The sequence below is a fragment of the Taudactylus pleione genome, unplaced genomic scaffold (genome assembly GCF_031769625.1).
Source record: "Taudactylus pleione unplaced genomic scaffold, aTauple2 ptg000408l, whole genome shotgun sequence".
Lineage (NCBI taxonomy): Eukaryota > Metazoa > Chordata > Amphibia > Anura > Myobatrachidae > Taudactylus > Taudactylus pleione.
This window is the reverse complement of record NW_028284810.1, coordinates 9,766,993-9,782,732: the sequence shown is the minus strand read 5'-3', so window position 1 is coordinate 9,782,732 and position 15,740 is coordinate 9,766,993. Positions and strand designations below refer to the sequence as shown.

General features: G+C 42.4%; 1 protein-coding gene across 3 annotated transcripts in view; it reads left to right on the top strand.

Moving 5' to 3' along the window:
• The window catches only part of LOC148506323 (EF-hand calcium-binding domain-containing protein 6-like), a 192,593-nt gene that overhangs the window by 149,562 nt on the left and 27,291 nt on the right, over nt 1-15,740 (top strand). For all 3 annotated transcript variants that reach the window (XM_088447002.1, XM_088447003.1, XM_088447004.1), the window contains exons 16-17: nt 4,885-5,128; nt 13,890-14,062. In XM_088447002.1, coding sequence (XP_088303128.1) covers nt 4,885-5,128; nt 13,890-14,062 — 417 coding nt within the window. The remainder of the gene's footprint in view (nt 1-4,884; nt 5,129-13,889; nt 14,063-15,740) is intronic.

The window sequence follows — 15,740 nt, the reverse complement described above, 5'->3', positions numbered from 1 at the left end:
ACAGTTCTCACTGATCATAGAAATCTGGCCTATATTGAAACAGCTAAGCGTCTCAATTCCAGACAAGCACGTTGGGCTTTATTTTTTACTAGTTTTAATTTTTTTTTTTTCTTCCGTCCTGGTTCTAAAAATGTTAAAGATGACGCTCTCTCCAGAAGTTCTTCTCTGACCAACAAGTCTCCGTTTCTGAAGGACCAATCATTCCTAAAGATTTCATTCATTTTGCCTTAACCCGTACTCTAGCTGAGACACTCCAGAGATGCCAATCTGAAGCTCCATCGAATGTTCCTGCTCATCTTCTATTTGTGCCTGAGAGACTTAGCAAAACTGTCCTTTTGGATTTTCATTCAAAAAAAGCCTTTGGTCATCCAGGCATTACTAAGACTGTGCACATTCTCGTTCTGTCTGGTGGCCATCATTAGCCAAAGATGTCCGTGAGTTTGTGTTAGCATGTGAAGTCTGTGCCCATAATAAGACTCCTCGGACAGCTCCTCCTGGTCTTCTTCTTCCATCGTCTACACTTAAGAGACCTTGGACGCACATTGACATGGACTTCATTGTGGATCTTCCAGCTTCCTCTGGACGGTTGTGGACCGATTTAGTAAAATGGCACACTTTGTTCCTTTGTCCAAGCTGCCATCGGCCAGAGAACTTTCTTCATTATTTATACAACACATCTTTAGAATTCATGGATTGCAATTAGATATTGTGTCTGATCATGGCACTCAATTCATTGCACAATTTTGGAGAGCATTTTGTTCCTCGATAGGTATTTCTATTAGTCTCTCTTCAGGATATCATCCACAGTGCAATGGTCAGTCGGAACGTGCCAACCAGTCTTTGGAGCAATAGTTTCATTGTTTCATTTCCAAATGTCATTCAGATTGGGCCCTGCATTTGCCTCTGGCAGAATTTGCGTTCAACAATGCTTGTCATTCAGCTTCATCTGTGTCTCCATTTTTCTGTGTCACCGGTTAGCATCCCAGAGCTAACTCCTTTGAACCTAGGGCGGCTCGATGTTAGCCCAGTGCGCATGTGCATGATGGAGGCGGCTCTGTCGTGCGCATGCGCGAGACCCGGATAGCGATGGCCAAGCCGTCGCTATGGGTCTCGCTACAAAGGGGGCGTGCTGTCCATGGTGAGTGACAGCACGCCCCCTTTGGTGGGTGTGCCGGGGGCGTTGCTGCCCAGACGGAGGCGTTCCCATGGGAACGCCTACCGTCTTGGGCTGGCCCCACTGACATCACAAGTGATGTCAGTGGGAGTGCTCTCTGCTCTGATAGAGCCAAAAACACTCCAGGGCTTGCGGCAGATGAGACCCTACCACAATGGTCACTTCGTAAGCCTGATGGTCGTGATGGTCTTGACCATCGCGACCATCTTTTTGGCCGCTCGCTATAGCTGTGGGTGGTCACCCACAGCTATGCGAGCGGCCAGGAGGCCGCTCTAAAATCAGGAAGGACAGCACTGATTCAGAGCGAGCGCTCTGTCAGAGCGTCCGGCTCTGAATCAGGGCCTTAATGTTTCCAGTGTGTGTACTTCGTCATCTGTGTCTCGGCTTCGCTGTATTTGGAGCAAAGTTCATCAAAGTCTCTGCAAAGTTTCTCTTCGTTCCAAGAGTATCGCTAACAGGCATCGAAAACTGTGTTTATTGAAAAAGGGAGATTTGGTCTGGCTTTCTACTAAGAATATCAAGCTGCGCCAACCTACTCATAAATTGGGACCTAGATTCATTGAGACAATGCGCATTATTGCTCAAGTGAATCCCGTCGCTTTCAAGTTGCAACTACCCAATTCTTTACGTATTAACAACACTTTTCATTGCTCTCTCCTCAAACCATTTTTTTCTTCCACGAGATTTGGAAGAAAGCCTAGTTCCAAACCTGGTCCAATGATTGTCCATGGTCAACAGGAATTTGTTGTTGAAAGAATTCTGGACTCCAAGTTCTCCAGAGGTAAATTAAAGTTTTTGGTTCATTCGAGGGGTTACGGCCCAGAGGAACATTCCTAGGTTTCGGAAGATGCACTCCATGCTCCCAGACTGAGAAGACTTTTCTTTCAGAAGTTTCCCGATAAACCTGGATCTGGAGGTTCTTCAACCCCGCGTCAAGCAGGGGGGGGTACTGTTACAAGTCCAGTCCAAGACTTGTCTCCTGCCAGTATTCCTCCTGCTCCTGACCATGCTTCTAGGTTGCCGGTTGCTAGGAGACCCAGACGTCAGAGGATTTCACATGTTTTCTCTTAGTGTTGCCTTATTGGAAGGTAATCCTACTTGAGCTTCCTGGACTGTCGCCGCCCTGTCGGTTATAGAGTGGAAATGTGGAACTTTTGGTTATGCAACTTGCTTTCTGTGCATCCAGACTTCCAGTTATAATCTGTACATGCTGCGTGTACTCTGCTCATTGGCTTCTATGTGACCCAAGTACCCCGGGTTCAAGCATTGCTGTCTACAGGGCCCTCCAGGCCATACAGCTATCCTGCTTCTATACCACGTTTCAAGCAATGCTGTCTACTAGGCTCTCCAGACCATACAGCAATCCTGCCTCTACACCACGTTTCAAGCATCGCTGTCTACTAGGCCCTCCAGGCCATCCAGCACTCCTGCTTCTACACCACGTTTCAAGCATCGATGTCTACTAGGCCCTCCAGGCCATCCAGCAATCCTGCTTCTACACCACGTTTCAAGCATCGCTGTCTACTAGGCCCTTCAGGCCATCCAGCAATCATGCATCTATACCACGTTTCAAGCATTGCTGTCAATTAGGCCTCCTGGCCATTCAATAACTTAGTTTGGGCTGTAAGTCTACAGTATGCTCTATTGACTGTTCTATTGTATCAGCTCCTTACTGCACCATTGACATGTTGGGTTTGTACTGGCCCTCCAGGTCCACCATATCATTTATAAAGTAAACTGCCATGATTTTAATATTCTGCTTGTGACTGTTCTTCGATGTGCCTCATATCTCCAATACCTCCATCTCAGTCCTAGCAATTGCTAGAGGATTGCAACAGTTACTTAGCTATGGAGAGAAAAAGGGCCATGTGTTTTGGGAGTCATGTCAGAACTGGTGGTACATTTTGATTCTTTTGGTGATTATAGCCAATGCTTTTGTTATATGATAAAAGGTACTACTACAGTATGCAGAAGAGAGGTACCGGTTCTCACATAGTTACAGGTTCATACAAAACGTATAGTACTGTAACTTAAATAATGTATACAGTTCTTCAGATGCTTATTTTATAAATTTTATAAATTATACCACTAACTTCTTACTATTTTGGTAACTAGTTTTAAGAATTCTAAATATTATACAAGGAAAAAAAGTCTTACTTATGGGGCGTATCAACTTAGCGATTTAGTCAAGCGATTGCACGATAACGACATCATTATCGTGCAATCGTTTGCAAATCGCGCATGCATCGTGCATGCATCGTGCATGTTTTGGTCGGAAGCGACCAGCGATGCACGTGCCTGCTAGTCGCTTCTGACATCCGACATCGCCCGTACATGCAGGTCAACCTGACAATCTCGTCAGGTTCAGCATGTGCGGGGATGAGGGATGTGCCGAGACTGAACGAGTGAACGTTCAGTCTAGGCACATCACTAGACTGCTGGTGCCAACTTTCCAGCTTTCTTATTATTAAAAAATATATTTATTTCTATTCATTCCTTTGTTTATAGTAAACTTCTTTCAAGACCATACATGACAATTACAATCTTTGGGCCTGATTCAGACCCACTCGCGAGCGGCTGTCCGCTCGCAAGTGGGTCGATGTTGTGCACTGCGCATGCGCACGACGGCGGGAGCTCCGTCGTGCGCATGCGCCAGACGCGACGAGCGAAGGAAAGTCCTTCGCTCGTTGTGTCTGATCAAAGGGGGCATGCTGTCGATGTTGATTGACAGCACACCCCCTTTGGTGGGCGTGCCGGGGGCGTGCCTCCCTGACGGGGGCGTTCCCAAGGGAACGCCTACCGTCAGAAGCCGGCCCACTGACATCACTAGTGATGTCAGTGGGAGTGATTTTGGCTCTGATAGAGCCAAAATCACTCCGGGCCTTGCAGTTGAAAACCTCAACCGCAGGCTCCGGCTCGCAGTTTCGATGGTCGCGATGGTCACGACCATCGCGACCATCAAACTGCACACTCGTATAGGCTGTGGGTGGTGACCCACAGCTATACGAGCGTCCAGAAGGACGCTCCAGAATTATGGAGGGCGGCCCTCATTCAGAGCGTGCGCTCTGCTCAGAGCGTACGGCTCTGAATGAGGGCCTTTGTCCTCAATATGGACCTGATTTAGAGCTGGATACAAGCCCAATTGCAGCAAGTAAAAATCTACATTTCAGAACTGCACATGTGTTCAAAAATGTAGGTGTGTTATGAGTTGAGCATATTATATACTTGTGACCCTTATGCCTGGGGCGCTCACATCTAAATTCAGTACACTATGCGCATGGAGGCACAAGGTAACCATTCCCTTTAGAGATATGTACAATTTTGACTTAGGTATATACTTAAGATGTGCTTTTTAGGATACGATTCGCTGCATGTCCGCTTGCCTGTTGTAATCTTCTATATTGATTATTATGAGGCCGTATCATTATAGTGGGCGTATCAACATGATAGGTCATATGTTGCATGTACTGTATGTTAAGATACATACAAATGAAAATACAAACATTTTATGTTTATGTAATAGCCTCATCTTTACCCTATATTCGTAGATGTCAATATATGAGTATACATTGCTGTCAGCTTCATGTGACATGTAAACAAAGAAATATACAAACTATGCATGTCAAACTCCCTTGTTTACTAGGAATCCTATATGTGACAACAAATAATGTACTGTTTAACTAATTCACATGTTTTATTGTATTACAAAGTTTTGATATCCTGCCTGGAGTTACTAGAGGAGAGATCCGCAGACTTTGGAGCACGTTCATCACCAACCAGGACAAAACGTTGGACTATTTGGAATTTGTGAGGCACTTTGGTTACTCTCCCAAATCTGCATGTTATCCCAATGCAAAGATCAGTCCCCCAAAGAAAGGCGATGGGGATTTCAAGATTCGATCTAAAAAGCTGAATTGTGACTCTGACATACTTATAGATAACGTCCGTGCAAAGGTAAGTGCTGTAATATGCTGCCAATATGTGTAACATTGCCCAAGGCGGGGGATATTTAGGCCATATACCCACTGGTTTTGAGTTTGCATTTTTCTGAAATTCATGCCCAAATCATTTCTAGCTAGCATTTTCACACACTATGAGAGATCATTGTAGTCTTTGTCCATTTGTTTATTCTCAGTAAACGCAAAAAATAGAATATTTTAATTCAGGCTCAATAAGTCACATGGAAAATTACTTATTTCTACCCAAAGCGTAGTCATCGCAATATGCATGCCGGTCCACACCTGTATCTAATGTATCTGGCTCGCATCATGCATACATGCACTTACATCAATGGTTTTACCCATTTATTTTGCTTACAAAATATGCATTCACTATTAGGTTTTCGAAAACTGTCTAATACAACAGGTAGTAATCTCCATCTTGTGTACGGAAGAAAAACATTTGCTAAAACAAGCCCCAAAATCATAATATATGCATGTGTGAAGAAGAAAGCAGCTATCGGGATGAATTCACAATCAGCCAATAAGCGGTATTAGGGGTGGGCAATAACCGCCCCCCCAGCTGTTGTAGAACTACACAAATCCCAGCATGCCTTGCCACAGTTTTGCTATTTGACTATGCTAAAACTGTTGCAAGGCATGCTGGAAAGTGTAGTTCAACAACAGCTTTAGGGCCACTTATTGCCCACCCCATAGTGCTGGCAACCATCTTCATTATTATCATCAGCGTGTATTTGCCCCAACTCTCAGGCACCTGCAATTTTATGATTTTTACAGGTGTATGAGGTGTGGCTATTAAATATCAAGACTGTACTTGTAAAAAATAAACCATACTGCGCAAGTGAAAAGGGATTGGAGGGATATTGTTCTTGGACTATACCAAAATGGTTTTGCCAGTGTTACCCCTCTCGCACAGATAGTTGCTGTCACACAGCGTTCAAAGAAGTTGTGTTTTTCCTGTGCGTCGTAAAAATGCTTCGATCAAAAGTAGAGCAATGTGTTCATTTAAATTTTTTGTTAACTTGCACAAAACACCCACCGAATCTTTCCGTATGCTAACTGAGGCAGATTGTATGTCACCTGTACATGTGTTTGAGTGGCACAAAAGATTTAGTGACAGTCGTGAGGATGTCGAAGTTGATGAATGTCCCGGATGGCCTTGCATATCAAAAACAAATGAAAATGAGGAGAGAATTGTGAAAATTGTTCGAATTGACCGTTGTCAGCAGACCCGGTGCTAGGGTGTTCAACGCGCCCCTGCAAACTATAAATTTGCACCTTCCCACCCATATTCTATAAAGGGACAGCATGCCCCGAAGAGGTGTGGTCGCACAAGTAAGGGGCTTGCCAACACTTAAGGACCCCCAATTCAAATTACGTCACACAGTAGCACATTCTTCACAATACACGGCACGCAGTGCCCGATTCACATTACACCACATAGTACTGTCCCTTAATCATGTTATGACACACAGTAGTGCCCCTAATTCACGTTACGCTACACAGTAGTGCCCCTTATACACATCATGCCATAGTTGTAGTGCCCCTTATACACATGCCACAGTCGCTGGACAGAGCTGCGACTCCTTTGCACCCTCCGGACCTGCACGGACTGCCCGGACACAAAGAGGGACCAGTCTCACCCCCTGGGGGCCCCCAGAAACTCCCGCGAACAGACGTGCGAAATCGCGGGAGGCCGCCATATTACGTATTGCTGTGACGCGGCAAGTCGGACCTGCGACCCCTCAGCATTTTCTAGACCCTCACCGTCAGACTCAAGGTGAGATAGATAATATCACCAGGGGACCCCCGGAGGTAACCACAGACGGATCCGCGAATCGTGGGGGTGCCGCCATATTGCCAAATAACGCTTACTGCAGCTACCTCATATCACTGTGCTGACAGGGGACCCAGAGCCATACGGGAGCACTTTTATCATCTCTGGCCCTCTGTAAGGCCAAATTACATCGGGAAACTCACTGATCCGGGGCGAGATCTGGAAGCCAGGGGGACCAGACGTATAGCGGGGTGACTCCAGGCCTAAGCCATTCTGAGTCCGGATAATTAAATAGCCCTCAACCCTGTCAACTGGCCGGTATTATCGGGCAGACCCTGAGTTATAGAAGCTTGACTCACCCTAACACCTCACCTGGTTGACTGGAATTACCAGACGGAGACACCATATATTACATAGCCGCTCCTTGTGTTGAAAACGCTAACGACACATTCCTAGACATCATCATCGCCTGCATTCTGTGAATTAGCGGCTTCCAACAGCTCAGGAACCCTGGCACACTGTCAAAAGATAATACATTTCTGCCAAAACTACGTCTATGAAACTGATAGGATACCTTCCAAGTAATAAATACCACTGATTCGAAATGTTGGCTCATCTCTGCTAAGTCCAATTGGACCCTCCGTCGCCCGTCTATATATTGAGTAACAGTATAAGCTTCCATATCGGATATCTAACACATAACAGCAGGCCTCCAGCTCTTTCATGATGGCACCTAAACACCTAAACCCTTTGACTGTTCCACAAGTATCGTTCTTCAAAGCGTCTCCCTCCTCACAAATCGATAAAGCAGGCCCATCATCTAATAAAAGCAGTAAACACCCGTCTGCTTTAGGCACCCCATCTGATGACCCCCCACGAGCTTCCTCCAAACAACTGGAAGTTGCAGATGATGCCCCACTCACAATGGGCTCCATGAGGATGCTCTTGGCTTCCTTTATGGACGATATTACTTCTGAATTTAAATCAGCTTTGCAATCTTGTCAACGCTCGGTGGACGAGTTGTGGTGCCGCACAGACCATTTGGAGAACAAGTTGGAAGAGGTCGTAAAATCACATAATGAACTGATCAACCTTCATGAAGAGTTACAGTCAGAGGTCACATCCCTGAGGATTAAGATCGCAGACCTGGAAGATAGGTCTAGAAAAAATAATCTCAAACTTCGTGGGATTCCGGAGACAGTTCCAAATTCAGAGTTGACAGCACATGACAGATTTATTTACGAAACTTCTACCAACTACACAGATATCAGACTTTTTACTGGACCGTGTGCATAGACTGCCTTAAGCCCGTAATGCTCCTACCGATGCTCCTAGGGATGTTCTGACGCGAGTAAATTTTTTCCACACTAAAGAGGCAATCCTTCATGCAGCAAGGTCAGCAGATGCTTCCAGTATGGGAAAAATCCAAATCTTTGGTGACCTCTCTGCTGCAACGCTAGCATCAAGAAGATCATTTCTGCCAGTCACCAGAGCCCTACAAAAGGCTTCCATCAATTATAGATGGGGCTTCCCCACTAAATTGATAAACAACAGGAATGGCTCTACCACAGTCGTATCGGATCCAGCGGCCGGTATCCAGCTTCTAGTGTCTTGGAATCTAGAAGACATCTCACAGAAGTTACCAAGCAACCTGCATATAAACCAGGACTGGTCTTAATTGTTTTCAGATTGTCTGTATCCTTTCTTATAGCGGTGTACCCACCTAGTGTTGCTATATCTAACTGACTATTCGTTGTATGATGCTCCTTTTTTTTTTTTTTTTTTCTCTCTTTAGTTTGTGACACTTTATAATTAGGATGACTTGCATAGAGGTAGTAAATTTTAGAATAGAGCTGCCTTTTCAGTTTAAGCCGCAAAATGGAGCGTCATGTTCATGTACCGTTTATTTCACAGTTTGGAACGCTGGGTGCGTGCCTATTGCTTTGTTTTCTTTTTTTCTATATACATCTGAGACCTTTTTCTGTGTTCTCTATTTAAGTGATAGATATAGGTCATTGTATGTGTTTTCTGTTTCTTTTATATAGAATACTCAAGTTTAATGCAAAGTGTTCTGACCCCGGGCGACGGGGGTTAAATGTTCTATTGGCCACTCACCCCAATGTATCACCTAAGAAGGTGGTCCCTGATAGTTTCCTTATGGAACTATTCATTTTTTCTTATTACTCTGTTTTCTTATCTTTTTTCATATAGTTTTCAGGTACTTTATATAACCAGCAAACCGTTCTTATCTTTGGTACACTTAGGTTCAGAACAATTAATGCAAAGCAATGTTATAATATTTCCAAATGGTTAAGATATTGTCTATTAACGTTAAGGGACTCAACTCTCCCAATAAAAGACGACTCGCACTGCGATATTTTGCTAAATGTAAGGCTCATATCATCGCTATGCAAGAGACCCATTTCCAACAATCCGCCCCCCCTCAATTTACTAATTTGAAATTTCCCATTTGCTATACCTCCAATGGTCCTTGCAAAAAAGCTGGAGTGGCAATTCTATTTTCTAAAACAAGTAATTTTATCTTAGATAAACAAATAAATGTTAAGGAGGGCCGATATCTTATACTCGTAGGTAAATTAGATAATGTTCCAGTGACACTTACTTCAATATATGCTCCAAACACGAAACAAATATCCTTTATTAGGAAATTTTGCACGGCTCTTCAAACATATAAAAAAGGGATTTTACTATTATTGGGAGATTTTAATACTGCTCCGGATCCGCTGTGGGATAAATCCTCATCCAAGTCAAAAATTAATCCGCAACCTTCTCAAAATCATTCTCAGAGCTTCAGACGAATCCTTAGTGAATACGAGTTGTATGACTTATGGAGGGCAGGGCATCCAGGTGAGAGGGACTACACCTATTATTCTCAGGTGCACAAATCCTATTCCCGCATTGATCTGGCCTTGGCAGATAAATGGTCCTTACCATATATTAAACAATCATCAATCCTACCAGTTGCCTGGTCAGATCATGCGGCAATGTCCATAGATTGGGATATCAATAGATTGAGGCCTCCCCCAGGCCCCTGGCGCTTGGGAGAATATCTTCTGACCCATACCGAATCTAAACAATTAATATCCAATGCCCTATCCCTGTTTCTGGAAACCAACAAACCAGAGGATACTTCCTCATTTACCTTCTGGTGTTCGCTTAAAGCAGTGCTTAGGGGTTCAGCTATTCAGGCAGCGGCTTGCTTACATAAGGCGTCTATTCTCCAACAAGTAAATATCGAATGTCGACTGGAAGATTTAGATGCTAAACATAAACTTAATCCGAAGGACGACGCAATTTATAGGGAACTACTTAATGCCAGAACAGAATGGAACACTTTGGCCCTTAAAAAAGTCCATCAGACAATGTTTAAGCTACATCAAAAGTTCTATATTCAGGGAGACAGGGCAGGCCGAATGCTAGCATGAAAGTTAAGGAGGAAAAGAGCAAAAGAAAGTATAAGAATGATTTCCAATATCAAAGGTACCAAAATTACAGATTCCTATGCTATAGCGGAATCCTTTGCGCAGTACTATTCCTCCCTTTACAATCTGAAAGATGACCCTATGACGCCCCAACCCTCACTAACCCAGATAGATGATTTTCTTAGTACAGTGGACCTTCCATCCCTGGACGCTGATGCTCTGACTGCACTAGCTGAACCCTGGTCCGAGGAAGAAATTTTATCAGTTATCAAATCCCTTCCTTTGGATAAGGCTCCGGGACCAGACGGTTATATAAATAAATTTTTTAAATGCTTTCAAGATACTTTGTCTCCCATCTTAGCACACATGTTTAATGATGTTTCATCGGGGGGCTCTTTCCCGAGAGAAATGCTAGAGGCGAGACTAGTAGCATTCCCCAAACCAGGTAAAAATTTGTCCTCCATGGCTAACTACAGGCCAATTGCACTTCTCAATACGGATATTAAAATATTCGCCAAACTCTTAGCAAACAGACTTAATTCACTGTTACCGATGTTAATACATCAAGATCAGGTAGGATTTGTGACAGGGAGGCAGGGACCTGATAATACGAGAAAGGTGATCAATATTATTGAATCTTTCTCCAGTCTTGACCAACCTCTCCTACTACTATCATTAGACGCAGAAAAAACGTTCGATAGACTGAATTGGAAATATTTAAAAGCAGTATTGTTTAAATTTGGAATAAAGGGCAACTTTCTCATGTCAATACTTGCATTATATTTTTCCCCCTCGGCCAGAGTCTTTGTTAATGGCATACTTTCCACCCCATTTATGATTACAAACGGTACGAGACAAGAATGTCCCTTGTCTCCACTGGTGTTTGCTCTGGCGATCGAACCATTGGCAGAAGCCATCAGACAAGACCATAACATCGCAGGCCCAATCCTCTTTGGCAAAATGTACAAAACAAGCCTGTTTGCTGACGACATCCTGCTGACACGAACAGATCCGATTAACTCCCTAGCAGCTCTACATAGTCTGTTGGGAGAATTCTCTGGAGTCTCTTACTATAAGTTAAACTGCTCTAAAACGGAGGCTCTCCCGATTAATTTCCCACAACACTTATTGGCATCCCTTAAAGTGAATTACACATATGCTTGTCAGGATCATTCTATTAAATATTTAGGAATTCATTTAACGGCCACTACTAATAGTCTAATAGAAGCTAATTATCTACCATTGATACGACAGCTATCGTTATTATTTAAGGATTGGATGATGTCCAATATATCATGGATGGGCAGACTTTCTACATTAAAAATGGTTGTACTACCAAAGTTATTATATTTTTTTCGAACATTGCCCATATTAATCCCTCAATATGTACTTATTAAAATCCAAAAACTTTTTACTTCCTATATTTGGAAGGATAGGAAACCTAGGCAAGCAAGGAAAATACTGTCCTTACCTAAGACGGAGGGAGGCATGGGACTCCCAGATCTTCGCAATTACCAAATAGCATCCCTATTAGCACAAGTAAATCCTTGGTTCTCAAAGGGGAAATTGATACCATGGGTAAAGTTGGAATGGGATATGGCTACTCCATTCCCACTCACAGATTGTCTCTGGTTACCATCTCATGTTAGGATCCCATGGATCGAAAAATGTACGAGGATATCCACAACCAGGAAAGCCTGGTTAGAAACGGTTAATGCGTCACCAGAAGTTGGTCTTCCTTCCACGGGTTTCTCACTGATAGGACTGGCCGCTTTAATACCAAATTTAAGCTTTGAGACTTGGAAATCCCAGGGTATTTTTTCCTTAAAGAAATAACTACACTCGGCACTCTTCAACCATTTACCCAAATTAATGCACAATTCCACACCTCTTTTAGAGAGTTTTATAAATATTTGCAAATAAGACATTGGCTACAAAGTACAACTCCACCCCCATACATCATCAAAGTTCTCCCTAAACTTTTAGCAAATCAACTAAATAAAGTTAATAACAAAGGAGCCATTACATGGTGGTACTCTCAATTAACGACTCCCACAGAATTCAACAAACCTGTAACAATTGTGAAATGGGAAACAGATCTCTCTTGTATCTTCTCTGAAGAGGACTGCCGTCTAATTTATAAAACTAGTCATAAAGTTTCAAAATGTATATCGCATATGGAACAATATCATCGGTTGCTTCACCGACAATATTTTACGCCTAAACTAATGCATACTATTTCATCATCCCATTCCAATTTATGTTGGCGGAACTGTGGCCATGTCAGCTCTTTACTCCACATATTTTGGACTTGCCCTTTTATCACTCCGCTATGGAAAGAGGTGTTTATTTTAATATCAAAAATTGTAAAGATCACTATCCCTCCACACCCGGTTATAGCTATCTTTCATATATACAAAGACGATATGACCTCTAACGACCATTATTTAATGGGACACGTCCTGATAGTCACTAAAATAATGTTGGTGCAAAACTGGAGATCTTCTATAATCCCCACTTTGGAAGATATAGAAAAAAAGGTCCAAACTCATTTTGAGTTTGAAACAGCTGGAGTAAGCTACTCCACAGCACCATCCGATGCGCTAATTCAGTGGCTGAATTGGTCTGAATACTGATCCTCAAAACCCAAACCCAAACCCAGAGACCCAAAATATAAAATTTTGGATAAATAACCGAGTTTAAGTGGATCATTGGAGGTTACGGGGAGAGTTGTCTTGTCCCTTCTATGGCTTTGACCATCTGGAAGACATTACTATAGCTAGTAGTCTATATCTCGTCAGTTTAGTTGTTTGCAATTTGTGATTACTAGATCAAAATAACGTGATTATATATATATTAACTGATGAAAACAGTTGCCTGTTCCGGACTGTATTAATATTACCAGGTTATATCTGTTAGTATCTAAGCAAATATTGTACCTATTTTTTATTTCTGTTTCCCTGATCCCTTCCCTTTTTTATTTCTGTATCCCAGATCCTACCCTTATAATTTTGAAACAATAAAAATGTAATGTTTAAAAAAAAAAAAAATCTCATGATGGAATCAAAAAGTTATTGTAGTAATCAGGGCTGGGCCTGCACTGCAACACATATTAGTCCATATATTCTTATACGTTCCCAAAGCTGAAAAGCTTCAATCAGCCTAATGATGTCACCGGGGGCTGCTTAATTCACTGTGTAATATCTATTAATCTATTAATATCTCCATGGCTTAGTAGTAGTGGAATACAAGCGCAGACTGTGGACTGACTGTGACACTTATTTCATTTAAAGCATTGCTGTGATTTTGATGGAAGCTGTATATAACATTTTAACAGAAATTTGGGAGTTCAAGCCATAATGTGACACTCCATTTTGCAGGTCGTCCGTCTATGTCCTATGTCTAATTCCAATCACATTAATATTTAACGCTTTATTCAGCCATCCATGTTGGTCCTCTATAATGCTTTTGGATGAATAAAAGGAAATATAAAAATATAAATGGTTATGCTTATATTTTCATCTGCATTGCTGTAGGTGGAGTACTTGTGGGATGACCTGCGGAGAGAATTTGAAGATCTTGATCCTTACCGCACAGGATTTGTCAGCAAAGAGGAATTTAAAGATCTCTTAACAGAACTTTGTGTACAACTGAATGATTATGAACGAGAAATGTTAGCAAAGAAATTTGAATGTAAAGGTGATAGCCGGTGAGTTCCCTTCCAGTCATTATTGCTTGTGGCAGTGATTGAGCATAGTGATAATTTACATTTCATAAAGACCAAAAGTCCCCTTTCACATTGACCCTATAGTGGGGGCACAGCACTCTGCAGCCATAATATATATTTCCCATTTGAATATGTATCTGTACCTATACTAATGGATGAGAACCAACGTATAGTGGAATATATTAAATCTGTTGAACTGTAGAGATTGTACTATGAGACAACCCTGTCAAGCACTAAGGGGAGATGGGAGCAGAGCAAAAAGGAGCAAATGTGCACCTTGGAAAAAGCATGTTGCACTGCAGCTGGGTCAGATATAAATGTGCAGAGAGATTTAAGGGTATATTTACCAAAGTGCGGATTTTGAGAAGTGGAGATATTGCCCATAGCAACCAATCAGATTCAAGCTTTTATCTTCTATAAAGGTGCTAGATAAATGTTAAGTTGAGTCTGATTGGTTGCTATGGGCAACATCTCTACTTCTAATAACCCACACTTTAGTAAATATACCCCAAATAGGGTGTAACCTAGCTTAAGTCTAAATTTCAGTATGACAACAAAGCTGTTCAGTATTTGTGAGTTATGTGCAGATGCAGCCAGCATTTACCCTGCATTGCAACAGGGTTTGTTCAGGAACAAATTCCTAATTTTGTGCTCTTTTTTTTTTTCTTTCTTTGCTCCTAAAGCCGCATACACACACTAGACGATCTTTATGGATGATAACGATATTGTTCATCGATATATCGATCAGTGTGTATGCAGTGAACAACCAAAGGTGCGCGCTCCTGCGGGTCGTTAACGATGTCTTTTGCCATACGTCTTGAAAATGAATAGAGGCGCCTGTGACCAGCTGCTGATTTAAAATGTTTACTCAATTCAAAAAAAATTCACAATAATACACAATCATAAATACACATAAAAATTGCCAATTCTTCTAAATTGTATTAATAACAATAACATATGCTTATTCTAAAATAATAATTTTAAGTTCCTGGTCGTCAACTGGAAATAATCCCAATAACATGACCCATTTAGATTAATGGAACCTGATAAAATTGAAATTTATAGCAGCATTGAAGTTTGTTAATATAAGCAGGTTAGTGTCAGGAAGTATATTGCAGCAGATGGTTAGTAAGCCGAGGGATTGCAAAAACCAGCAACTGGTTATGGAGAAAGTTCATGCACTTGTTAGTTTGAATCCTCTACCTTTATTAAAGGGAGGGTATCTCCGGACAATCCGTACTTAGTGTATCGTAAGAAATGTGCCAAAGTAATAATCCTGGCATTCAAAAGCCCACGTGGTTCTAAGTGGTACGTTAGATACCTGATATGTCCCGCTGGTATATGTCTGGCGGCCGCTCACGCTATCTCCGGTGGCGCCGAGTCCCAATACAAAGGGACCTCTTCTCCTGTGACGCGGCCCCTCCGCAGGCCTGGAACGGGAGTGATGCGGATATAATCCACCGCTTCCTCGTGCTACTGAGTTCCGGATGCTGCTGTACAAACTTCCTGTATCTGCGTTCCACCTGCGTGTCAACAACAGCCAATCAACTTGACGCATTTCTACGCCCACAAGGCCGGCGGTTTCTTCAGAGGGATGGTCTTACAGCAATCGTGGCCTCCTTAAATACCTCATATGAGGTCTCCAATTAATCTGATTTTA